This window comes from Chrysochloris asiatica, unplaced genomic scaffold (genome assembly GCF_000296735.1).
Source record: "Chrysochloris asiatica unplaced genomic scaffold, ChrAsi1.0 scaffold00006, whole genome shotgun sequence".
Classification (NCBI taxonomy): domain Eukaryota; kingdom Metazoa; phylum Chordata; class Mammalia; order Afrosoricida; family Chrysochloridae; genus Chrysochloris; species Chrysochloris asiatica.
Window position 1 is genome coordinate 36,712,239 of NW_006408524.1, and position 27,821 is coordinate 36,740,059.

The following is a 27,821-nucleotide window of genomic DNA, read 5'->3' on the forward strand; positions in this document are numbered from 1 at the left end:
AACAATGAGATACTGAATAGTTTAAAATCAGAAAAGGTGTACACTAGGTTGTATCCTTTTCTGTTTGCTGAGCAAATAATTTGAGAAGCTGGCTTATATCAAGAAGATTGTGGCATCCGGATTGGAGGATGTCTCATAACAACCTGCAGTATGCAGGTTATACAACCTCGCTGAAAGCAAAGAGGATCTAAAATGTTACTGATGAAGATCAGAGACTACTACACCTTCAAGCATGGATTATACCTCAATGTAAAACAAACAACAGAAAACAACTCACAGCTGAATCAATAACATCATGATAACCAGAGAAAAGATTGAAGTTGTCAAGTTGTCAAAGGCTTCATTTTGTTGGAACCACAGTCAGCAGTTATGGAAGCAGAAGTCAAGAAATCACATGACTTAGTGTCTTGGTCTGGCACCCTAGGATAAGCACTGGACCTCAGGTTGGTTTGAACTGCAAAGTTGGCAGTTCAATCTCACCAGACACTCCTCGGAAACCCTGGGGAACTTTTTTCTGCCAAAAGTTTTTAAAATTATTCATGGGCAATATGTAAGGAGCTCTGGTAGCGTAGTGGTTACGAATCGGGCTGCGAACCTGAAGGTCAGCAGTTCGAAACTACCAGCAGCTCCGCGGGAGAAAGATGAGGCTTTCTACTCCTGTAAAGATTTACACCCTTGGAAACCTTGTACAGGGTCTCTATGGGTCAGAACCGACTCGACGGCACTTAGCAAGAACAACAACAACAGCAATGTAATGGCTGGAAGTGTGATTGCTTTGGCAGGGCCAGACCAAATGATATCTCTGGCCTTACATGACCCGAGGGGTGGACATTCCCCACCCTGCTAAATAGGGTTGCTCTGTATTGGAACTGACTTGATGGCTGTTAACAACAACATTGCATTAGGCAAATCTGCAAAAGACCTCTTTAAAGTGTTAAATAGTAAAGATATCAGTTCAAGGACTAAAGTGCGCCTAACACAAGTCATTATATTTTCAAATAAGCATGTGGAAGTTGGACACTGATAAGGAAGACTCAAAGAATCTGTTCCTTTAAGTTATGCTGTTGAAGAAGAATATTCAAAGTACCTTGGACTGCCAGGAGAACAAATAAATCTGTCTTAGAAAAAATCCATCCAGAATGCACTACAGAAGCCAGGATGGCCAGACTTTGTCTCTCAATCTTCGGACATGATATCAGGAGAGACCTGTCCATGGGGAAGGACATCACATCATGCTTGGTAAAATGGAGGGTCAGCAAAAATGAGGGAGACCCAGCAAAATGAACTGACCACTGTGGCAGCAGCAATGGCTTGTACTTAACAACAATTTTGAGACTGGTCCAGGACCAGGTGGCGTTTCAGACTCTTGTGCATAGGATCAGTATAATTTGGAACAAACTTGACAGCACCTAACAACAGAAGGAGCTCTGGTAGCGTAGTGGTTACAAATCAGGCTGCGAACCTCAGGATCAGCAGTTCGAAACTACCAGCTATTTCGTGGGAGAAAGATGAGGCTTTCTGCTCCCGTAAAGATTTACAACTTCAGAAACCCTGTACAGGGTCGCTGTGAGTCGGAACCGACGCCACGGCACATAACAACAACAACAACAAATGCAAATGCTTGTACATTACATTTTTATTTTATCAATTAGGATCTAGAATCTGTGATTCTACATCTGTGCCTTTAATGTCTCTATTACTTGAGGTACAATTTATAGTCTAAAGTTGTACAAATCAAAAATGGTCCTTGGACTGGTAAATATACTATTTTTCATTAAGAAATCTTGCTTTAAATAAAGCAGTTAGTGATTTATATTTAGTGGTTGTGGTGGTTGTTGTTGTTAAGTGTTGTCAAGTCAGTTCCCATTCATAGTGACCCTGTGTAGGGTTTCCAAATCTTCGCAAGAACAGAAAGTCTCGTTTTCCTCTTGTGGAGAGGCTGGTGAACTCCAGCCACTGACCTTGGTTCGAGTCCAGTGCTTATCCTGTGTCACCTACACCTGTGCTCTCATTTGTCTGTAGAGTAGTAACCAATAGTTTTCAGGTCACCTGCTGTGAACGGTGATGGTGTGCTGTGGAGTCAGCTCTGACTCATAGTGACCCAGTATAGGGTTTCTGAGGCTGTAAATCTTTACAGGAGCAGAAAGTCTCATCTTTCTCCTGTGGATCACGTGGTAATTCAAACTGCTGACTTTGAGGTTAGCAGCCTGGCTCCTTAACCACTACACTACCTGAGCGCCTTACCTGCTATGAGTAGCACTGGTCTAAGGAAAATAAAACCTACTGGCTATTTCCATATCTTACTGTCTTCGCAAAACCAATATATGTAACCTCATTATCTTTTTTTAAAATTGGATTACCTATTTTCTGCATCTTTGCTAGTGTAGTGGTTACAAGTTGGGCTGCTAACCTCAAGGTCAGCAGTTCGAAACTAGCAGCCGTTCCGTGGGAGAGAGATGAAGCTTTCTGCTCCCATAAAGATGTATAGCTTCAGAAACCCTATGCAGGGTCATTATGAGTCAGAACCGACTCCACAGCACACCACCACCACTCTCAGAAATAATTTCATTATTCTTCACTGTTTTGCATGCACCTGGCTCATGATCTCATCTTCCTATCTGTGACCAAAATTCTGATGATTCTTTCATAGAACACTTTCTTACCTTCCTCTCCTTTTCCATTCTTCGTTGTTCTCCTGTTTCCCATTTACACTTAATTGGTTATGATTAGCTGCTAGTTAGTTGTCCTCTGCTTTTTCTTTTTTCATAAAACCTACCTTGGACACAACAGATAAAGCCATGCTCTTTGATATGCATAGGTCTCTGGAAGGTAATTGGAAGAGATGAGCAGTGAATCATATGCTACCTATAATTAATTTAAAGCTGTGGTGTACAGCAGTATAACAGAAGTTTATTCTTACTCTTATATCTTGTCAAATCAGGAACACTTAGATTAGATGGAAAGGGAATCTTGTTGTTAAGTGCCATTGAGTCATTTCTGACTCATAACAACCCTGTTAAAGAGTTTCTGAGGAGCAGCTGGTGGGTTTGAACCACCAACTTTGTGGTTAGCTGTCTAGTGCTACAGTGATTAATAAAAAGTGTAAATGTTAGACAAAAAATGTTGGTGAAAACCTGAGAGACATTTCTGCTCAACTGTATTTCTTAATGTGGTTTTCTGTGGTTAAAATAATTCATTAAGACACTGCATAGATCCTTTGCACAATTTTATATAAAATAGCAGATTTTTTAGTTCTCTCCAAAACTTGGACCGTATTTTGAGTCAGTCAGTTTTTATGAAGCATAATTTAGACTTTAAGCCAAAATGGTAGTTTGAACTGTTTTAGGAAGTACTATCTTCCCATAGAAAGGCTGAAAACATCATCATAAAATTAGCTGAAATGATAAATACACAGGTGTCATAAAACATGAAGAAAAACAAATTCAAGGACGTGATGAGTTGAAGCAAGAAGCTTATAGGAGCAGAAAGACCTGCTGCCTTAATTTTGCTAACATTTTCATTCCTGCAAGCGGAGAAGAGACAGGATAACTGAGGCCATAGGTCAAGTCACTTTCATAAAGCTGAGAGTCACAAAGAACAGTGTGGCACTGCGGCTTAATACGCTGGACTGCAAGTTTGGGGAATAAATATTCTAGAAACAGAAAATACAGTGAATAATATTAAGGTCAGTAGATGAATTAGGAAATAGTGCAAAGACAGTAAACTCACAGAGACTACAGGAAATGGTCTCAAGTAGAATAAAGCCAGAAAGATAAATGGAAAATAGGATAGACAAAGGAAAAATAGATTCAAAGTGAATACTTTGTGCAAAATTGGGAATAGGGTTTGATTTTAAAGACCATCTGACTCAGATATGGCGAATCACTAAGGAAATGTTCTTAAAAAAAAAAAAAAAAAAAGACAAAAACAAAATAAACTGCACTTGTAAGTTGTGAAAGTGTAGTTTACATATACTCATAAAAGAGAGAGAAGTGCCAGAAAAGGAGATCATTTCCATTTGACTTTTACTGTCTGTGAAGTTGCAAAGATTTTAATTGAAATACATCTGGAAGAAGGCTCATGCAAAAGATTATAAATTTGTCTGTTATTTTTGCCCTATTAAATTTAAGAATGCTGTACCATCAGGTAGTACTGTGATAACATAATTAGTAATTGTTAAAAGCTTTTTGGGAAAAGGAGTCTAAAGTAGGCATCACTGTGTGGTTGGTAGTATCATAAACTTCTGGTTCATATTTTAATAGAGCCATCATGTGGAACACGTTATTAATTTGAATATACAGGAAAGCTTCAGAAATTTTTGGGAAAGTGGAATTAAAAAATGATGGCATTTTCCCATGAACTTAGTAAAGCACCCTTGTATTATTTTTATGTTCTTTCAGGTCAATTTTGACTATGGCTAACCCATATGAGTATGTTGTTATTGTTAAGTGCTGTTGAGTCAGTTCTGACTCATAGTGACCCTGTATAGAGTTTCCAAGGAGCAGCTGGTGGGTTTGAACTGCTAGTCTTGTTGGTTCACAGTGCAGTACTAATAGAATGAGAGTTTGGTTTATCCTTTGGTAACATTCCTTTTGTCTCAGTCTGTCATTTCAGATTCTTCATTTCATGTTGTCTTTATTTGTTTGTTTTTGTTCTTCATCTTCCTCCTTTTTGTGTCTTTTGTTCTGTTCATTTTGTTTTAAATGACTAGTATATGCTGATTATGACCCATATGCTGTGGCAGGCGTTTGTAATGATCATGGCAAGACCTATGCATTGTATGCCATCACTGTACACCGGCGCAGCCTACACAGTGAGGAGATGTGGAAAACCTATCGTCGGTACAGTGACTTCCATGATTTCCACATGAGAATCACTGAACAGGTAATGAGCTTTGTAAACCTTATGGACTTTGGTTTTTGAATCAGCATCAGGTTCTAAATCGTTTTGAGGATGTTAGGATGTTGACTGAAGCTAAGGAAAGAATATAAGATAAAGTTTTTCATATGATTAGCATGCATTTTACAATGATTTCGAACACTTAACCAATAAACAAAATGTTGAGAATTCTAGCCAGTCCAAACCATTGTGATCAAGGATATCAATGATATGCCTTGGAAAATTAAAATAAATGGACATTACTGAGCTCTGTTAGCGTAGTGGTTGCGAGTCAGGCTACAAACCTTAAGGTCAGCAGTTTGAAACTAACAGCCGCTCCGTGGGAGAAAGAGGAGGCTTTCTGCTCCTGTAAAGATTTACAGCCTCGGAAACCCTGTACAGAGTCGCTATGGGTTGGAAGCGACTCCACGGCACTTTAACAACAACAACAACAATGGATTTTAAGATTTGTGTGTGCATGTTTTGTCTTTCAGAGGCATTATCAGTTAGTTTAAAGTTAAGAATAGGCATCACTATATGACATTTCAAGGAGCTCTGGTAGCATAGTGGTTACAAATCAGGCTGTGAGCCTCAAGGTCAGCAGTTCGAAACTACCACCTGTTCCATGGGAGAAAGATGAGGCTTTCTGCTCCTGTAAAGATTTATAGCCTCAGAAACCCTGTACAGGGTCGCTATAAGTTGGAACCAACTCCACGGCACCTAACCACCACCACCATGGGACATTTTGTGGTATTTGGGGACATATTTCAGCGCTATTGTTGTTATTGTTAAGTGCTGTCTAGTTGGTTCTGACTCATAGCAACCCTGTATAGGATTTCTAGAGTGGTGGGTCGAATCGTCGACCTTGTGGTATACAGTCCAGTGCTTATCATATAGTGCCACACCAAGACTATATTATTTAAGAAGGCAGCCTCATGTAACAATTTACCAGTTTAAGCCCCCAATCTGTTATTTGAAACACAGCTTAAAAACAGAATACTAGCATTAACCCCTGAAGTCTATATTAAATTGTAACTCTCATATTAAATTGAAATTGTAAGGAAATTAGTGACTTTGGATATTTCTGTTACTCTGTTGTTCAATAGATGTTTTCCTCTATACTTAAGCTCTGTTTGCAAAGATAAAAGAATAATTGCTTTACTTTTCAGACATCACCTGTTTGATACTATTTTAAAAGCACATAACTTATGCAATCTCTCTCCTTCCCCACACTTTACACAAACATGAAAATTAAAAACTTTGTAAGTTTTTAAGATTAATTTTATTTGCTTACAAATTAATATGAAATTTTCTTGGTGTGGATAGTTATAATTTTGTTTCTGTTGTTGTTGTTGTTGTTGTGTGTCATCAAATCAGTTCCTACTCCTGCCAACGCTATAGGACAGAGTAGCAGTGCTTCATAAACTGGCCAGGAGCAGATGGCCAGGGCTCTGCTCCCACAGACTCGCTGCCAGCAGCTGAGTACTTGTTATTACCAGGGCTCCTTTTTCCAAGATGCCGCAATTAAATGTTCTTGTAAATGGTGCATTTTCAAAAAGACAAATAAAAGAACATATTTTTTTAAGCTTTACTAATAGGACAGTTAATCAGAAATTTTCCCTTTTTCATAATGTACTGAAAAGGAAATGAAATTTACATAGTATAATTCATTTTTAAATTACTTAATGCCAGTCAAATACGGTATATCCCTGAAAGTGTTAATGCCTCCTGTGTAAACCGTTTATTATTACTGAACATTTTTTATTTACCTAACACTGTTCTCAGTGCTTGTGGTATAGCAATAATAAAGGGACCAAGCTGTTGCCCTTCATGAACTTACATTGCTGTAGATATTGTACATTATGTTTTGTTATAAGTATAGATAAAGCACTGTAAGAAACCTTGTTGGCAGAGTGAATTAAGGGTTGGGCTGGTAACCAAAAGGGCAGAGGTTTGTACTCATCAGCCTCTCTGCAGAAGAAAGGTGAGACAGTCTACTTCTGTAAAGACTGGTGGTGGTTGTGCACTGTCTAGTCAATTTCGACTCATCGTGACCCTGTAAATCTTTATGGGAGCAGAAAATCTTATCCTGACTTGTGGAGCTGTTGGTAGATTCGAACTGCTGAACTCGCAGTTAACAGCCCAGCTCATAGTCTACTACATTTCCAGGACTCCTAGGAAACCCTAAGGGGCAGTTCTATTTTGTCCTGTAGGGTTTCTATGAGTTAGAATCAACTTGATGGCAGTGGGTTTGTCTTGTTCCTCTTACTCTTTTTTTGGTTATATTACATTGGAAATGCCAAAATGAACTTTACATTCTGTAAAATTGTGTCAGTAGTGTTGTTGTTAAGTATCATCGAGTCAATTCCAACTCATAGCATCCCTGTATATGGTTTCCGAGGACCAGCTAGTGGGTTTGAACTACCAACCTTGTATTCCAGGGAATTAAATGTGGGTTGATGCACCAGATTGCAAAGCCATTTGAGCTGCAAGGTCGGTGGTTCAAGCTCACTAGCTGCTCCTCAAAAATCCTGTACCGGGTCGCTATGGGTCAGAACTGACTCCACGGCACTTCACAACAACAATAACAGGGAATCTGAATGAGTCCTGGCATGACACTGTAGGGTAAGCAGCAAACCACAGAATTAGTTGGAACTGCAAGATCAGTGGTTCAAACTCATCAGCTGCTCCTCAGAAACCTCTACAGAGTCACTATGAGTTGGAACCTAGTCAGTGGTATTCAACAACAGGAATCTGAAAGAACAAATTTACCTCTGCAAAGTGGGATTAAAAAAATAAAGCATACAGTCAAATACTTTCCACTGGACAATTGATGCTCAAAGAAGACCTATTCTGATGTTTTTGTGAGTCATCAAATTTGTGAATATCACAACAGTATAACAATTTTTCCTGTAAATAGCCCTACCCTTTTTTGTTTTTCTTGCCATGACTAGAACAGTTGCTAAAAGAGCTCCACTTTTCTTTTCACATATAATAATGAATTTATTCACAATTTAGCTACAAGCAAATGTCAGATTTATAATTTTATTTACTAACTTGTCAGAATCTCCCAGTTTTGGGCTGAAAATTATCCTAAGTGTCTGCATTTCCTCTTCTTTTTAAATTCTACAGTTAATTTTATTTTAAAAACATTATTATTCTTCAGGATATGTATCACACAGAAAGAGCAATGAGTTTCTATAAGTTTCAGGCTTTTGGTCCTGCCCCCCACTAACTAAATGACAGCCTTTTACTGTTTAAGCAGTTCTCTTTGTTAGGATTTGTGTTTAGCAGGGCAACCCAGGTTATAAAGTACCATGGCCATTTAAAGGTCCACTTAAATATTAAGTCTTCAATGCTAATCTTACTGTAAATAGGCTCACTTTTATCTGAAGATAAAATCTTACTGTAAATAGGCTCACTTTTATCTGAAGATAAAATATATACTAATAGCTCATTTTTTCTTAGTATAATATGAGTTTCTTTTTTTATAAGGTTGGTATGGGAGAGCTATCAATTGCACACATGTAGAGTTGTAATATAACTGCTGTTTATATTGTGATTGAAATCGTTGATGTTAAATATTATTTCTCTATTAGATTTTATTTTTTTTTAATCCAGAAACTCATAAAACTTTAATCGTGAAAAAAATTTTTTGCTAGTACTTTATTTACAAGTCAAAGAAAATGAAAATATTTGGGAAAATTTCAAATGATCTCAAAATTGAGAGAATAATATAATGAAATCCCATGTGCCCATCACTGATCTTCATCGTTTCTCCTATACATTGCCATTCTTGGTTGAAATACTTTTGTATAAGAAATAACATTAAAACTGTGTTTTGGACATATTGGACAATATTTTTGAGTTTTCTTAATATAATAAAACATATTACAAAATTACCTGTTCAAGATGTTTTTTATAGAGAGAAGAAATTGACACTTGGAAGATTATTGTCTCCTTTTTGTGAAAGACTAAGGAAAATGGTAGAATGTATTTTGTCTTCTAGTTTGAAAATCTGTCAAGCATATTGAAGCTTCCTGGTAAAAAGACCTTTAATAATATGGATAGAGATTTTTTAGAAAAGAGAAAGAAAGATCTAAATTCATATTTACAGGTAAGTCCATGTTTATTACCATTTGATTTGTATTTAGCTATAGCAGATTTCATTATTTTAAAATATTTTTAACTTAGACATTTTCTGGACACTTCGTAGTAGGAATGTTGCTTCTGTCATGTTTAGATGAGCACATACACACACACACACATGCACTAGTAGCAATTCTAGATTACTGTAAAGTCTAAACGTTCTATGTCGATTAGACTTTCAGTAGGTAGTAATTCTTCATGGTGTATCCAAACCTTTAAAAAGCAGCAACATAAATAGCTACTATCCAGTAGATCCCACATAGTGGGACTCCCATGCTTTCCATGTGCTCTGTAGGGTTTTCAGTGACTGTAGTATTCAGAAGTAGATCACCAGGCCTTCTTCTGAGGCACCTCTGGGTGTATTGGAACCACCAACTTCTGGCTAGTAGCCAAGAGAAACTTAAATGCTTTCTCACTCAGAGACTCTATCTATATCTATAATATACAGAAATATTTGTAGTTATTTCCAATTACTCAGAATGACTATTGTTGTTGTTGTTAAGTGCTGTCGAGTCGGTTCTGGCTCATAGCGGCCCTGTATAGGGTTTCCGAGGAGCAGCTGGTGAGCTTGAAACCGCCAACCTTAGAGTTCAAATGGCTTTGCAGTCTGGCACATTCACCCAACAGTGTCACAGCAGGACTCCCAGAAATGACTATAAAACTTCTAAAATTTGAAATTAGGTCTAGAGAAAGGTCATGAGGAGCTCTTTCTAACATGTACATCCTGGCTGTGTAGGTTTCTTTTATGGAATAACAACACGTGTCTCACAGGTTACTGACTACCTATGATGTTCGCAATACCAGAGATAACTTTGCTAATGACCTGAGTACCAAGAGGCCAGATACAGTAATAATGCATCGCTTTATTAGTTTCATATGAATTATTGATTTATAAAGTTTTTTCATGTATGAGACAAAAGGTATATAGTGTTCTGTTATTTAGCTCTCTGCTTTACCCGTTAGAACAGGGATCAACAAACTACAGCATGTTAACTCAGTCTCTACTTACTACCTCTTGTACTAAGAGTTTTATTGGAGCACAGCAATTCTCATTATTACTGCCTGTGACTGCTTTGGCACTATAGCAGCAGTGCTGAGTAGTTGCATCAGAGGCTCTTGACCTCAGAGCTGAAAATAATTACTAGCTGGCCCTTTACAGAAAAGTATGCCAATTTTGCCTTAGAAGTTACTGAAATTTAGCTAATACCATACTGGATATTTCATTTGAAAGTTTCCTCTCAGTCTGCCCTAATATCTCCATTATAACTCTGGTATGACATGTTTATAACCATAGTTTTGATTTTCCACAGTCATGTGTACTTAAATCTGTTATTATTCACCTTTACGTTCTCTTGTCTTACAACTGAATGTCTGGCATCATTGGTATGATTCTTATCAAATATATGAATGTCAGTCAGTTACGTTAAACTCTTTATCCGTGTTTTATAAAATTTAGAAAGTGACCATCTCTACACTATGGTTACATCATGTATCTTTTAAGTATGGATGTAACTGATATTTCTTAGCTTATGGAACTCAATATTCCAAACATGTTGCATGGTAGGATGTTAAATTATATGAGGGGGCTTCAAAAAATTCATGAGAAAATGGAAGTAAAAATAATGGAATTTCCCCACAAACCTTTCGTAGCCTTCTTATATCATTAGCAGTTATAACAATAAGGATATTTTGTTTTGAGACATTATAACATAAAGACTTTGTTTACAAGTGCTTTCTATTAATGTTAACTTTAGAAAAAATTATCAGTTTCCTAATGTGAATGTTTTATTATACATATAGCAGTTATAAAGCTTGAAAAGAGAGAAGTAAGTATATTTGGAGAAGTACCAGAATGGGAAGAATATAGAATACAGCAAACAGTTAATAGTCATAAAATTATTGGTAATTTGATTTCAACTGTATTTTTATTGCTAACATTTCACTCAATGAAATTATAGACAATCATTAACTTCCAGTGTCCTATCAGTTTAGAATCCCTTTCTTTACCTTGTTAGTTATTGTTAACTCCTGAAATGATGAAGGCATCCCCAGCTCTGGCTCACTATGTGTATGATTTCCTTGAGAACAAAGCCTACAGTAAAGGGAAAGGAGATTTTGCTCGCAAGGTAAGCATTTCCATTTCATTGCAGTTGTTTTTTGTTTTTGTTTTTAAGGTTGTTTTTGTACTTCGTTTTAAATGAAAATAAATACCTTTAGATTTATATATGAGTATTTTACCCTGTTGCTGTTAAGTGCCGTTGAGTTGGTTCCAACTCATAGTGACCCTTTATAGGATTTCCAAGAATCAGCTGGTGTTGATCCTTCAGTGCATTCCAATATTCTATACTAGGAAATTTTATTAAGTGATCCTTGACATATTTTATCTCTTATGCTTTACTAAACTTACTAATAGTTGTTAAGTGCTATTGAGCCAGTTCCAACTCATAGCAACTCTATATAGGGTTTCCAAGTAGCTGCTGGTAGGTTTGAACCATCCCCCTTGATGGTAAGCAGTCCAGTGCTTATCCTACAGAACCACTGATAATATATATAAATTTTTGCCTTTACATCAGAAGACAATCTAGTAGAAGCATCAAAGTAAAAACAATGTTAGGAGTGATGTATTAAGGGGAGTTTGCCTAAGACAAGTCACACTTTTGTTTTGTTTTTTTAGCTGAAGAAGGTAATGTCTCTTATTGCAGGGAAATGTAATTTACTTGGAAGAAAGATAAGGAAAGTTTTAATCGGGATATGTCCTTGAAAGTGTTTATGCCTTGAGTAGATTATGATTTAAAATTCTATTGGGGATATAAGGCCTATATATGACATAAAGCGATAGGTTAAGACAATAAATTATTAGTGCTCAAAGTGTCTAAGATACCTTGTTGTTGTTAGGTGCTGTCGATTTGGTTCCAACTAGTGACTCCATGCACAATAGAACAAACCACTGTGCGATTCTGTGCCATCCTCACAATTGTTTTTACACTTGAGCCCATTGCTGCTATCACTGTGCCAATCCATCTCACTAGGGCTCTTCTGTTTTTCACTGACCTTCCACTTTACCAAGCATGATGTCCTTCTCCAAGGACTGGTCCCCCCTGAAGTGTGAGAGATGAAGTGTCACCATCCTGGCCTCTAAGGAAACCTGTGGTTGTACTTCTTCCAACACAGATTGGTTTGTTCTTAGGACAGACAGTCCATGTGACTTTCAGTATTCTCCAATCCCAAACGCAAATGCATCCATTTTTATACCATTTTCCTTATTCGTTGTCCAACTTTCACATGCATTTGAGGCTATTGAAAGTACCATAGGTTGGTCAGGAGCACCTTAGTCCTCAGTCTGATACCTTTGCTCTTGAAGGCTTTAAAGAAGTTTTGTGTAGCAGATTTACCTAATGCTATATACATTGTTTGATTTATTCACTGTTGCTTCCATGAGTGTTAAATATGGACCCAGTCAAAGTTAAGTCTTTGACAACTTCAATGTTGCCTCCATTTATCATGATGTTATTGGCCCACTTGTGAGAATTTCTGTTTTCTTTATATTGAAGTGTAATTGATACTGAAGGCTATAGTCTTTGATCTTCATCGAATTATTTTAAGTCCTCTTCGCTTCCAGCAAGCAAGATTGTAAGCATATTGTAAGCTGTTAATAGATAGCTCAGTAAGAAAAAGAAACTTTAGAATCAAACAAACTTGGGTATAAATTCCGGCTCAGTCATTTCTTTAGTGGTGGCATTGAGCAAATACATAAATTTTAACTTCATTTCCCTCAAGAAATACATACAGGTGCTTATCCTCAATTTAAAGTGTTGTGCAAATCCAATGAGATACCTGTGTATTACAGTACCTGGCACATAAGTAACTCAGAATAAGTGTTTATTTTAGTAGTAACTAGTTAATGAAAATTATAGAAACAGTTGTTGTTTTTTAAGTGCCATGGAGTCGATTTCAACTCATAGTGACCCTACATAGGGCTTCTGAGGAGCAGCTGATGGGTTTGAACTGCCAACCTGGTGGTTCCCAGTCCAGTGTTGATCTTATAGCACCACCCCAGAAATACATTGAAGAGCTAACATAGAGAAAAATGTGTTCAAGGGTTGTGTAATCAGCATGGTTATTTATTTATTTATTTTTGGTTTTTTGGTTTTTTGGTTTTTATCATGTGAAATAACATTTCCGCAAGTGAGTTACAGGATAAGTTGCTTCAGAGTGTTTGCTAGTAAGTGAACTAAAATTAGCACTGCTGATCTAGCTTGTGGAAGATCAGGAGAGGAGTCTTGAATTTTATCCTGCTTGTAGAGGAAACGGTTTTAAGCTAAGAGTTGTGATTATACTATTGCTGTTGTTGTTAAGTGCTTGGGAGTCGATTTTGGCTCAGAAATTCTATAAAGGGTTTCTGAGGAGCGGCTGGTGGGTTTGCACTGCCAACATTGGAGTTAACAATCCAGTGCTGATCCTACCAGTACTCTAAAAGCTGTAGATGGAAATTATTAATTAATTTAAAGGTGGGGAGGGGGAGGATGTGAGGTTAGAATAGTAAATAAATCTATAAGGTAAGAATGTAGAAAAGAAACGCAGAGGAAGAATTTAAAGGAAAAGGGTGGATTATGAGAATAAGCTCGAGGAAAAAGTACAGTGCCGTTTAATGATTTTTCATTAGATATTAAGACTAGAAATCTTATAATTTGAACAATAGATTAATTATCTTGGTAACTGATTGTAATTCATAGAATAACACAAATGCAAATGAAACCACTCTGAAATAAATAAATATACAGAGAGAAGGTATAGTTCTTCCTTAAAGAAGACTCTCAATAAAGGAGGGATGGAAATAGACAATTTTGATTTAACAGGAACAGTAATTATTTCTGGACATTAAAATTAGTGGATAAAAACATGGTATGATATTTGCGTAGTTTCAGATAACCTCTGTGTAAGATACTTATCAATTTACAGAAGGAAAATAATCATTTTAAACAGTGGAAAACCCTGGGAGTTACAACATGAATCAAGTAATCAACCATTTAATATCTTCAGTAATGAGGCATATCCGTACCATGTGCTTTGTTGATACAGTGCACCGAAAAAAGTATATTACTTCTGAAGTATTTCTGAAAAAAAAGTGCATCTGTTGTTAAGTGCTGTTAAGTCAGTTCCTACTCATTGAGACCCTGTATCAGGTTTCTGAGGAGCAGGTGGTGGGTTTGAACTGTCAACCTTCTGGTTCACAGTCCAGTGGTGATTCTGCAGTGCCAACCTGAGGAAATACCAAACCATGAAAGAACTGGCCAGTACTTTAAAAGTGTTAACGGTAATAAAAGACTGAGGAATTACCCCAGATTGATAACTGCCAACTCAATGTAGTTTGGGATCCTGGAATGAATTCTAGAATAGAAAAGGGATAGTAATGACACATTTGGCAAAATTAGATTGAGGGTCAAAGAAAAAGAGGAAGACCCCCAACGAGATGGATTGGCACAGTGGCAGCAGCAGTGGGCTCAAACATAGCAACGATTGTGACGTTGGTGCAAGACTAGGCAGTCTTTTGTTCTGTTTTGCATAGGGTTGCTATGAGTCAGTACTGACTTGATGGCACCTAACAACAGTAACAATGCTTATATTGATCTTTATACATTCCATGAAATTTTCTGGATTCATATTTTATACATAACACATTGTAATCATTGTTTTCTGTTTCCAGTTGTGTCTTCCCATTTTCAGTTGTGCCACATCAGCAAATTAAGAACTCAAAAGCTTTACTCCATTCTGATCGTTAAGTTCAACTTTACTTTGAAGAAGCAACTCTTCCTCAGTCATATTTTGAATACTTTCTAACCAGTAGGGCTCATCTTCTGGCAGTATATCTAACAATTCTTATGCTTTTCATAAGGTTTCAATGGCTTGCCATTTAAGAAGTGATCTGCCTTTCCTTCTTCCTAGTCTGTCTTACTCTGGAAGCTCTGCTGAGGCCTATCCACCATGCTGGTGACCTTGCTGGTACTGAAAATACTGATGACATCTTTGCAATATCACAAGTTACCACAGTATGAGTATGGCAAACTGACAGATTAGTTGTACTTCTGTATTTCACTAGAAATTAATTAGCTATTAGAGAAAATTATCTCCAAGCATTTTTATTGGCAGGTATTCAGAGCTTGAGGAACGAAATCCTTTGTTGTTAGTTGCTGTAGTAGTGACACTGAGTAGAACTGCTGCCTTGATGTTTTGTGGACATGACCTTTCAAAAGCAGATCCCCAGGTCTGTCTTCCTATGTGCTTCTAGGTGGGTTTGAACCACCAACTTCCTGATGATAGTTGAGAACTTAACTCTTTGTGCCACCCAGGGTCTTCCAAGAATCCTTTATAACACATTAATTTAGTCACACAATATGTTCTAATTTAAAAACCTTTGTGGACCATTTCCTAGTGAAGGTAGCAGGTAGAGAGTCTTTCTTTTTGCACACAGGGCCTTTCTATTAGTTTTATGTCATGGTGTGAAGGTGCTTAAACTTATATGTACCATAGGTTGCAGCAAAGTACCACTTACACTTTGCGTCTCTGGGTTTCTAGGGAGGATTCCTCCCATGCCCAGCTAAATATAGTGTGTGCGGGCACCAGGGCGGGGATTTGTGAAACTGTAAAATAGAAGGAAGTTCGTCCCCAACATGCTGCTGCGTTGAGAAATTATTCACATCCTGACGAGTGATTCTGTCACTCTTGGCCTCTGTACAGTGAGATAATACTTACAAGCATATTTACTGTTTGCTGTGTGTTATTTTGAAGGTGCTGTGGTCAGGATTACTAGTGAAGGTAGCGGGCAGAGTCTTTGTCTTTGCACACAGGGCCTTTCTGTTCAGTTTCATGTCATGGTGTGAAAGCGCTTTTACTCACATGTGCCATAGGTTGCAGCAGTTACAAGACAAATTGCATTGGGCAGATCTGTTGCAAAAGATGTCTTAAAAGTTGTAAAAACAAAAATGTCACATTGAGGATTAATAAGCTCCTGATTGAAGTAATTAGTTACTTCGTATGCATGCAAAATCTGAAAAAAGAAAATCAAAAGAATTGAAACATTTCAAGTGTGGTGTTGGCAAAGAATACTGAATATAGCATAGATTCTCAGAAGAATGTTTTAGATAAAATTAGAATGCTTTTCAGAAGCAATGATGGTAGGACCTTGGCTTATTTGTTTTTTACACATTCAGTGACATGGACTGACAGAGCAGCCATTGTAGTGGACTCCGATCTATAGCAGAGATCATAAAGAGGCACTGGCCCTAGCAAGCAGCTGCTCATTCTTCCCAACATAATTCAGAAAGGTGCCATGAGTCCGAGCTGACTGGATGGCAGCTATCAACAACAACATAATTCAGAAAGGTGCCATGAGTCCGAGCTGACTGGATGGCAGCTATCAACAACAACATAATTCAGAAAGGTGCCATGAGTCCGAGCTGACTGGATGGCAGCTATCAACAACAACTTACCCTTAAACTTCCATTTTTAAAATGTGGTATTCTCATGTTTCTTCTCCATTAGTGTTTTCATGACTTAGCTTATTAAAAATATACCATTTTATAAACAAGCAAAACACTTTTAGTGTTGGAAATGCCCCAGTTGATTTAAACACATTTCTGATTAACCAAAAACTGTAATATATAGAATGAGAATTGCATATGTATATTTGTGTAGGTACACACACACAGGAGTAAGACTTAGCTTCATATTTTTACCTCCACATCTTTCCCCATCCTTCTTCATTCTGATTTTGGTCTTTGGGTTCCACTCTGAGTTGTTTCACTGACACTGTCTCTCTTAAAGGTTGCATATTCATCAGGCATATCTGTTATAGCACTATTGGTTCAGCTTAAGTCAGGTGATAACTGAAACTCTCAACTCTTTATCATTATCTTGAAATTCACTTGTTTTGTTTATTACTATTTTTTCTTGATATTAGAGTGGAGTTGTATCTTTTGTTAACAATGTGCTTTGGTGTGGCACGGGAGGTTAATGTGCTGGACTGTAAAGTCGGTTTGATCCGCAAGGTCAGAGTGGTTCAAGCTCACCACCGGCTGCTCCTTGAAAACCCTATGCAGGGCCATTATGAGTTGGAACCCACTTGACGGCACTTAACGACAACAACAACATGCTCCTCAAGCAGTGGAGGTTTTTATTGTTACCATTGTTTAGTTGTAGTTTTACATGGGATTTTATTTGTTTTCTTGAATAGTTTTTGTGAGACTCAACATTTAGGATTTGACTGATTTGTCAAAAGTTTACTTTCTTATTTGGGTAGCTGGGAATACAAAGGATAATAATTTCCGTTTTTCTTGGTTGCCCAAGGGCAAAGCAAAGGAATATTTTTAGTCTTTGTTGTGATGATAAAATAATTTTAGATATTTTTCCACTCAAAATTTGTATCATTGTTTAAATATAATTCTTTCTGCATCTCTATTTGCTGCTAAAAGGCCAGTGACATGGTGTATTAGTGGTAATGCTGAAAACACTTGTGATAATGCTACCTACCATATAAAAGGACAGAGAGCCTTGGGAAATATGTAAGGAGTAACTTAGGTTAAATGAACTGCAGGTTTATAAGATAAGCACAGGACTACAATGTCGGCAAAGTTGGTGGCTCAAACTCACCAGCCACTCCTAGGAAATCCTATACTAGGTTCGCTATGAGTTGGAGTCGATTCATAGCGACCCTGTGTAGGGTTTCCGAGGAGTGGCTGGTGAACTTGAACCGCCAATCTTGCGGTCCACACCGACCTTGAAATCTAGTGCATTTTATATATATTTAAATTCCTGGTGTGGCACTATAGGGTAAGCACTGGACTGCTAACCACAAGGTCAGCAGCTCAAGCCCACCATCCACCCACTCCTCACAAACCCTATACAGGGTCATTATGAGACAGAATCTACTTGATGGCACTTAACAACAGTAATAATGTATTTTTAAATGAGCAACCCCCCCCCCTTTTAAAAACAAGAAACATGGGTGTCATTATTTGTGTAAAGTGCTCCTAGCAGTCTTATCAGGAGCCCTGATTACACAGTGAGTCATGAATTTGTTATGAGTGGGTTATAAGTTCAATCCGCTCTGAGGGAAAAAGATGAAGCTTTCTGTTCCTGTAAAGATTTACAGCCTCTGAGATCCTGTACCGGGCCACTGTGAGTCAGAACCGACTTGATAGCACACAACCACAATCACCATTTCCTGGAGAATATGTTTGTAATTTTGTATGACTTTGGTGTTATATCTCTATTTTTCTTTTATTTATTCATGTATGTTAAAAATCCCTTCAGAGAATTCCATGTAGTTTGATTTCTTTAAATGTCTCTTGTTTCTTAATTGAAGTACTGTCCCTTCAAAGATTTTCAATTCTTTGAATATATCTGGTTATTATTTGTTTTTATATTCTCCTTTACTGGAATATAATTTACATGTTTGATTTTCAGTAGTTCTTTTCCTTCTTTGTAATGAATACATAGATTAAAATTCAACAAGTAAACTATCTTAAAATTATTTAAAAAAAATAAATCTTAAAATATTTGCATGTTAATAGTTTGAGCTTTCTTTTTTTTCTTATTACTGCTTTTTTACTTTTTAATATCTGTTTTATTGTTGCAGAAGTATAGTGTTACCAATTCTGTTTGCATTAATTTCTGTTGTCGAAAACTTTAAAAAAAAATGTTTGAAATCTCTTTGATAATAATGTAGCCAAAGCTTATATACCTTTTCTACCAAAAATCTCATCACTTTAATTTTTAATTGTGTAAGAAAGTGTGTATGAATAAAAAATTTTAAGACACACTCAAGGCAAAAGTTCTACCCTTTAAAATTTTCAGTGTGCTGTTTTAACTGGAAAATTCTTAAGTCTTTCATTGGTTACAGTCTGTATTTTCCTAACCTTCTCAGTTTAATAGCAAATCTGATCAAATGAAATCTTTTCCCCTTTAGATGGACACTTTTGTAAATCCACTTCGTAATTCTATGAGGAATGTTTCAAATGCAGTTAAATCCCTTCCTGATAGCTTGGCAGAGGGGATGACTAAAATGTCAGACAACATGGGCAAAATGTCAGAAAGATTAGGTCAAGATATAAAGCAATCATTTTTCAAGGTAAGACATTTTCAGTAACATCTAAAGCAAACTTCTTAAGTCAAGATTTATTGAACTCATGCCTAGATTTACCTTATTTTTTCCCATAAGTCCAAAGTGCTGTAGACACTTAATTTCCTAAACAATGAAAACCTAAAAAGAATTAGCTCTTACCAGAGACAGTTAGCATTATTCATTCACAATTCATTCTCGTCTATGGTAGAATTGTAAGATAGTATTCAAAATTAATATGGTTAACATACTTTGTACTTTTTTCTTCCATAATGCCATTTTTTGTCACACAGTGATAATAAATTGAATAACAAATCAAGTAGATACTATTGTAAAAATGTGTTACACTAGTATTTTCTTAGGGAAACAGTCTTTCCGTATTTATGTGATCATACTTGATATTCACTAGATCAAAAGGAGGGAGAGTCTTTTTGTCACCATCAGTCTGGGGGTCCTTACAGTACTATGCATATAGCTGAGGGTTGCTTAGCAGTTTCCTAGAAAGCTTTTTACATTACATTAACAGTTAAAAGTAGTGGACCAAGCCCTTTGGTGCATTCCTAATATGCGGGGGGTTTTTTGACAAATTTCAGTCTGATTACTTATGGTTGTAATCAATATTATGGAGTCCTGGTATGGTGCTTTAGGAAAAACACTGAACACTAACCCAAAGGTCAGCAATGCAAACCTACCAGCTGCTCCTTGGAAACCCTTGTACAGGCTCATTATGAGCATTTAACAACAACAATCAATACTATTAAAATAAATAGCTGTTAGAATTTTCTATTGGTTAGATCATATTTAAAAGAATATAAACAGAATTTTTTTTTAATAGTGATAACTCCTAAAATAATAAAAAATCATACTTTCCTATCTGATGCTTCATCTTTATTTCTAATTGTGGGGAATTATACTAACACTGAAATAACTTTTCTCCAGTGCTACTTCTATCACTCTACCTACATGACTTCCTGCCAAAGCTGTTGAACTTTTCTTGACTTCTCTTTCTTACCACTAATATGAAGGAGTTACAATTGAATGGTATAAATATTGTCAGCTAACACAACTTTTTGTCCTTAACTCCCTTTGGCCTCTTTTAAAATGACCTAGCAATGTATTAGTGTCTTAAACCTATTAACTTACTACCAAGCTCTTTAAGGTAAAACAAAGAAAAAGGAAGACAATAAGAATTTTGTTTTTCTACCTTGTTAATAATCATTTACTCTTCACTTAACTTGACCTTTCTGAGTTTAAAATTTTTTCACCTGTAAAATATGGGAGTTTAAATAGTCTCTTCTTCCAAATCAGAAGTCACTCCTTTATAAAGGAAAATAATTTTTTAGTCATCACAGTATGATAATCACGTTTTTATATTTGATGTCTTGTTTTAAATATTTGAACTTTATGTACTAAACCAAAAATCAAATCAAAGCTATTTATTATACTTGATACTTATTTTAGTATATTTCTGTATTGTGTTCTTTCTCTCTCTGCTTAAGTACTTCAATGTGTTTACTTCGTTTGTTTGTTTTTACTATTAGGTGCCTCCTTTAATTCCGAAGACTGACTCAGATCCAGAACATTGTCGAGTCTCAGCTCAGCTTGATGATAATGTGAGTTAATTTTATTTTTAGTAGTACTCCATTGTGATTCAGATTATACTTGGAAGATAGTTTTTAAACTTTTTAATGAAGTGTTTTATACAAGGATAACAGAAAGTATTGCTACAATATCATAGCAACCTTTATGAAACAAAAAAATCAAAATGTGAAGCTATTATATGTCTTGTTTCTTGACATATCCTTTTTTCTATGTCTATATACTTTTAAGTCTTGTTTCTAAGAATTCTACACACTTCAATTTATATCACCTCAGAACTGTAGTTTTGGCATCCTTGAAGTACTCAAATGTTACTCCTTTTCAGTGTTCTTTGAATTTAAGGTACAAAAGAGAAAACTGAAGGGGCAACATCAGGGCTGTAGGGTGGATGGTGTAAGGTTTCCCAAAAAAATTCTTGTAGGACAGCCCTTGGTATCCTTGAAGAATGAGCAGGTGCATTGTTGTGATAGAAAAAAGTTTTCTTGATGTAACTTTTCCTGGCCTTTTCCTCACCAACATGCAGTTTTCCGTTTTCTTAAAACTTCTTCCTAATAATGATAGCATAGAGAGAGAGCATCTGAGGACTCTAGTCTCATGGAAAGAGAAAGGCTATGTGCTGGCAGCCAGGAAGCTGGCTTATAGAATATGCCCTTGGGTTGTTTAAATGATTATATATTTTTGAGTGTTTTTGTGTACATCAAAAAAAAAAAAAAAAAAGGGAATAGAAGCAAATACTGTTAAATGATAGTGCATGGAGAGGATTGTAATCATTGCAATGAAACAAAACATGATAGGATGAGTGCAAAACCGATGTTCTTCCATGTAAACTATCACTCAATTCACAATAAAAGCTTTAAGAAAGAAAATTCTTCCTAATAAGCGCCCATGATTGTCCTGTTTCTTTTGATAAAATCTATCAAGATTACCCCTTTGAAATCTCAAAAAACAGGCACCATATCTTCATGAGCTGACCACTCTGCTTTGAGTTTAACTGGCCCAGCAGATCTCCTTGGAAATCACTGTGTGGATTAGACCTTGTTCTCCGGATTGTATTAATAAACCCAAGGCTCATCTCTGGTTACTGTTCATTCATTAAAATCTTCATTAGCTTCAGCCTTACTTTAAAAACAGAAAGGTCAGCTCTTTATGTAGGTTGCTCTTTACGCAATGTTTTTGGTACCCATTGGGCCAAAAGCTTGCTGAGGCCAAGCTGTTCTCTTAAAAATGAAAATGACAAACCATTTGAGATCCCAACTTCAGTAGCTATCACATCAGTAGTAATTCTAGTCTTCTGCCAGTTTCTGACTTTAACCACAGTTTCTTCATTTGTCTAGATTGACAGGCTTCCACTCTCTTGACTTATCTTTGAGTTCTTCTCCAACCTTTCTTAAAACTCTTGATGTTTTCAAAAACTGTAATTTTATGTGGTACAACATTTCCATAAACTTGCAGCAAAGCTTCAATGATTTGGGAAGGTATTCACTTGAATTTTGTTAAAATTTTGATACTAGCCATGACTTCAGAAGTGTTTTTTTCCCATGGCAAAAAGTATCTCTTTTTTGAAGGCACATACTGAGACAAAAGCAAATGTATTACTTGTCTTCAGCCATCCACTGATCACAGAGACAAGTTTAAACCGTTTTATATGGGGTGATGGAGGCCCATGCATGCATGAACTGGAACCCTGGTGTCAACACTTTTGACGTACCCTCTTGTGTGTGTGTGTGCATATAAATTATTAATGCTAGTACATTATAGTTTGAAGCTTGATGAATTCTTACAAACTGACCATGCCTATATAATATACTCTCTCATCAAGATAAATAGAATAATACCAATACCTCACTGGGGCATTCTTCCTGTCACCACCCTTCCTCTGTTAGGCTAATTTCTATGCTGGTTTCTTCTACTCTTTTATACTTAATATAATTGAAACTATACAGTGTGCATTCCTATACAGTTGTTAAGAGCCGTTGAGTTGGTTCGGACTTCACCAACTTTGTGGTTAGCGGTCTAGTACTTATCCTGTAGCACCACTCTGGGACCCCCGTGTATTCCTTAAGGAGTGTGCTGGCTTTTTTTTTGTTCAACATTGTGAAATTCTTCACGGTGTTTTGTGTGATTATAATTTTTTTATTCTGGTGATGGCATAGTCTTACTGTTTTGTGAATTTATTTACTGTATTACAAATAGTCCTTCTATCCACAGTTTAGTACCTGTGTTTTGATTTAAACAGCAACAACAAATCCACATTTCTGTTGGATCTATACCTAGAATCGAATTTCTGGTTTAGAGGGTATGTGTAAGTTCAGTTGTAGTACTGCCAAATCAGTGTTCCACATGCACTGCCCTTAGTAGAGCATATCAGTTTTGATACTCCGTGTCCAGCCATGTACCTCGTTGCCTTAGAGCTGATTCTGATTCACAGCAACCCTGTAGGACAGAGTAGAAGTATTGTTTACAGAGTTTCCAAGACTGTAATCTTTACGGAGGAATATTGGTGTGGCTCTGTAGGATCAGCACTGGACTGTGAACCACAAGGTAGGCAGTTCAAAACCACCAACCTCTCTTTGGAAACCCTATACAGGGTCTCTATGAGTTGGAACCAACTCGTCAGCACTCAACAACAACATAGGAAGCCAACAGTCTACTCCACAACAACAAACTGCCACATCTTTCTTCTGAGGAGTGGCTGGTGATTCTAACAACCACCATTTGGTTCGCAGTCAGGCATTTAAACACTGTTCCATCTGGACTCCTTCCACAACCTGCCAACACTAGAGATTTTGTGTCTTGTTTAATTGTAGGCATTTTGATTGTTGGGTGTTGTTGGTGAGTGTGCACTGTCAGGTAGGCTCAGACTCAGAGCCACCCTGTACAGGAAGTTCTGAGGCTGTAAATGTTTACAGGAGCTGAAAGCTTTATCTTTCTCTCATGGAGCAGCTGGTGGACTCAGACTACTGACCTTTCAGTTAGCAGCTCATCACATAACACACTATGCCACCAGAACACCCTCTGATTGTTGTTTATCATGTGGATTTTCATTTCTCTGGTGATTATTAAAAGGCTGTATCTTGCTTCATCTGTTCATTGGTCATTTGAGTGTCCCGTGTTATGAATCTGTATGGATTTTTTGCCCACTTTTCCTATTGACTTGGTTATCTTTGTCTTAGTTATATTTTGAATGAGTTCTTTGTCAGATATTTATGAATTGTGATGATTATCAAAAAAGTAGACACCAGTTATATGTATAGTACACAGCGGATGTACTATACATATAATTGGTGTCTTCATTTTTATTTAAAAGCCTTTACTATTTTATCACTCCATTGTTTTGACTTGTAATCCATTGAAGATTTAATTTTTTGTTTGTGACATAAGGTAGGGGTGTCCAGTTGATCCAAGCAATATTTATAAAAAGGCTATGTTCTCCCAAGTATATTATTCAGTTTATCCCTTGTCATGAATCAGGTTATTGTATACATTTGAGTCTGTTTCTGGTCTCTCTATTCTGTTTTGTTAGACAGATTTATTCTTAAACTTTTCATTATTATTTGGGTGAAGGTTTACAAAGCAAATCTGTTTCTCATTCAACAAGTTATACATCTTTTGTCATTGACTATACTCAGTGACACATCACTTATCCCACTTTCTCCCTGTGTTTCCCATTTTCATTCCTCCCTCTTTCCTAACCCTTCCTAACTTTGTCCTTGGGTAAATGCTGCCCTTACGATTTCAGATGGTTAATTATAATAAGTTGTGCACACCTTACTAATTAATGTTATTATTCCCCTTCTAGACAATGTCTATTGTTTGGCTGAAAATTGAGCCATAGGGGTGAGTTCATTTCCAGACCTGAGGGTGACTAAGAGCCATAGTCTTGGGAGTTCTGCTAGTCTCTAGTCTGCTAGTCAACCTGGTCTTCTTAATGACTTTTTTTTGTTTTGTTTTGCTTCTTAATTTTGCTCCACATTATCTCTTAATGTGATCCCTTTTGGAGCAGTTGGTAATGGTAGCTGGCACCATCTAGTTCATCTGGTCTCAGGGATGTAGAGACTGATGTTCACATTGTCCATTAGTCCATTAGACTAACTGTATTCATGCGTCTTCCATTTCTTCACTCAACCTCTGGACAGGAGATTTGTTTTTTAAAATTAGAATTATTTCCCTTCTGTTTCCATCTGAATTTTTTTGTAGTAAGTAGTCTTAAGGATATTTTTAAGTTGCTTTTGAAGATTTTTTTGAATGTTTTATTTTTAGGATTTTTGCTGGTATCGTACCCATAATATAATGCCTTCTATTGTGTGACTTTTACAACTTAACTGTTTATTAGAATTATGGCACAAGTGGCACCAAGCCCCTAAATGTACTTGATCAGTTTTTAGAGCAGTGTTTGCTCTCCCATAGTAATGAAACAGGTCTTGCCTCTTCCTCCTAGTTATAGAGTTAGCTTTCGAGATGCAGAATGGAGGATGACTAAGAAAATGTTTACTGCTCATAGTGTTTTCTCTACATTTAAATCCCAACATTGATAAGATAGTAATTAGAGTGTCCTACTGGTGAAGAAATTATAAATTACTGTCAATTACATGCAGTTTTGTTGAAGTCTTAAATCTGCACCTGTTTTTTTCGTCATATGTTTTTGTCAGCACCAAAGTATTCCTGATTGTCTTCCTATAACTAAGATTGTCTGATAAAATGTAAACAATTATTTTGAAATGTTTTACTGCTTTACTTTCTATATCATGGATTGAATATTATCATAATAAAAATAATACTAGTTTTTAGTTTTTAAAAGGTTATGAAATGTTCCTTTTATACTGTTAATTTAGCTTTGCACTGTTGAATTCTTTTTCTTTGAAAATATCTAATTACATATAACTCACTAAACAAGAAAAACACATTATTCTATGTAGCTTGTTTTTATTCTATAAATACAGAATGATGTTCAGCATATTTTATTATTATGAAAAAGTTGCATCAGAACATAGGCATGGGCCTATGAACGAATACAGCCCCTACTAAATGTAAGAGAGCTGTATCTTTCCCTAAGACTTACCATGACTTCTTTCGGAGAAGTGTTTTTATGGCAGCTTTAGAGTTTACTAGTTAAGGAGTCCTGGTGGCACTGTGGTTTAAGCATTGAACTGCGAACTGCAAGTCTGATGTTTCAAACCCAGCAGCAGCTCTGAGGGAGAAAACAGATGTCTGCTCCCATAAAGTTGTGCGATCTTAGAAACCCTAAGGAGAAGGAGTAGTAGGTAGTTCTGTTCTATCTTATAGGGTTACTGTTTGTCAGAATTGACTTGATAGCAGTAATTGAGTTGTATGGATGTGAAGTTCAGTATTTTATCAAGCTAGCTATTAAAAATAGTTTTTTTCTAAATTAGAATGAAATCTCAAGTTATGAATGCTCTAGTATAAATTGTTCTCTGACTTGTGTAATAGAACCAATCAGTTTTGTAAGAGCAGCAAAGTCCCATTCATAGTACATTGCTACCTCAAATAAATCTTATCTTTTTAAGGTTGGTGGAACCCCTACGACTGTAGCGTTAGTCCCTGTTTAAGTCTGCAACTGAGCTCAATCATGTGGCTCAATTTTCAGCCAAATAATACACTGGTCTATAAGGGGAACTGACAGCTGCAAACTATAAGGCCAGTGGTTCAAACCCATCAGCCGCTCCCGGAAACCCTGTACAGGGTCCCTGTGAGTCAGAACAAACTCCACGGTACTTACCAACAACAACATAAGAGGAGCAGTCACACCAGTGAGATATGTACACCTTGGAATAATCAACCATTTGAGATAAAAATGGCAGCATTTATACACATAGTTCAGAAGCATTAGGAAAGGAGGAGGAATGGACACAGGAAACACAGGGAGAAAGTGAAATACATGATGTTACCCTGTGGGGACTGCAGTCAGTGACTAATAACGAAATATGTGTGAGTTATTCATGGAAGTACACTGATGATGCGCTCTGTAAACTTTCATAACATTCACAGTAAAAAGTTAAAAAACAAAAACCCTATCCTCATTTCTACCCATGTTTTGTCAGGTGGATGATAATATTCCACTCAGAGTAATGCTGCTTCTCATGGATGAAGTATTTGACTTAAAAGAGAGAAATCAGTGGTTGCGAAGGAATATCAAAAACCTCCTGCAGCAGCTTATTAGAGCTACATATGGTGATACTATTAATAGGTACTGCTTTTGTTTCTTTATTTTTAAACATAGACTTTTACTTGACTTTTAAAACTTTTGCTTTGGGAATTACCCAGTCTTTGTGGGAGAATGTCTTTCTCTGGACCTCTTAGATCATTAGCCCTGTGCTCTTAATAAGTTATCACGTTCAAGCTAAGCTGCTTGCTTTATGAAAGTAATGTTTATTTATTTTGTTTATCATCTAAAATTGTGAGCCTACTCATTTCAATTATTTTACTTTCAGAAAAATCGTTGACTATGTTGATTGGATGACTTCACCAGAACAAGTAGCCGACTCAGTGAAACGTTTCAGGTATACCTTAAGACAGTCACTTCTTTCAGGTAGTACAGAGTTTAGCGTTGTTATCATTAATGAACATCCATTGCTTTTGTTTCCTTTCTGTCCGGGAACTTTGTTTCAGTCAGTCACTGGCAGACATACAAAACGATTTGCAAAAATTATAATAAACATTTGCTCCATGGATGTTATTGATCTTTGTTTCTTTAAACGAAGGCAAAGGGTGAAAGAAAAATCTTTAAGATGATAGACTACATTTTATCATAGTACTGTATCTTTAAGATAATTGGTATTTTATTGTAGAAATGGCATGGGTTATATAATGTAATGTTTCGTTTGGTGGATTAGCTTTTCACTTGTATTTATTCACCTTGAATTGAAATTAAAATATAAATATATGTAATAGCTGTATGAGGGGGCTTCACAGAGTTTATAGAAAAAGCACATTATATCTTAATTCTATTTTCCCATGAACTTTTGGGGGAGCCTTGCTATGATCTAAGTTTTCGTTAAATATTTTTTACTAAATATTGATCCTTGGGAAGGGATGAAAATCAAGCAGCATTGTTATTCCT

General features: G+C 36.5%; 1 protein-coding gene across 2 annotated transcripts in view; it reads left to right on the forward strand.

Annotated features, from left to right (window-relative positions):
* Window positions 1-27,821, forward strand: part of SNX13 (sorting nexin 13) — a 163,061-nt gene that overhangs the window by 128,406 nt on the left and 6,834 nt on the right. For both annotated transcript variants that reach the window (XM_006832238.1, XM_006832237.1), the window contains 7 exons: window positions 4,745-4,884; window positions 8,888-8,995; window positions 11,043-11,153; window positions 18,992-19,153; window positions 20,686-20,757; window positions 26,803-26,948; window positions 27,193-27,261. In XM_006832238.1, the coding sequence (XP_006832301.1) occupies window positions 4,745-4,884; window positions 8,888-8,995; window positions 11,043-11,153; window positions 18,992-19,153; window positions 20,686-20,757; window positions 26,803-26,948; window positions 27,193-27,261 (808 nt within the window). The remainder of the gene's footprint in view (window positions 1-4,744; window positions 4,885-8,887; window positions 8,996-11,042; window positions 11,154-18,991; window positions 19,154-20,685; window positions 20,758-26,802; window positions 26,949-27,192; window positions 27,262-27,821) is intronic.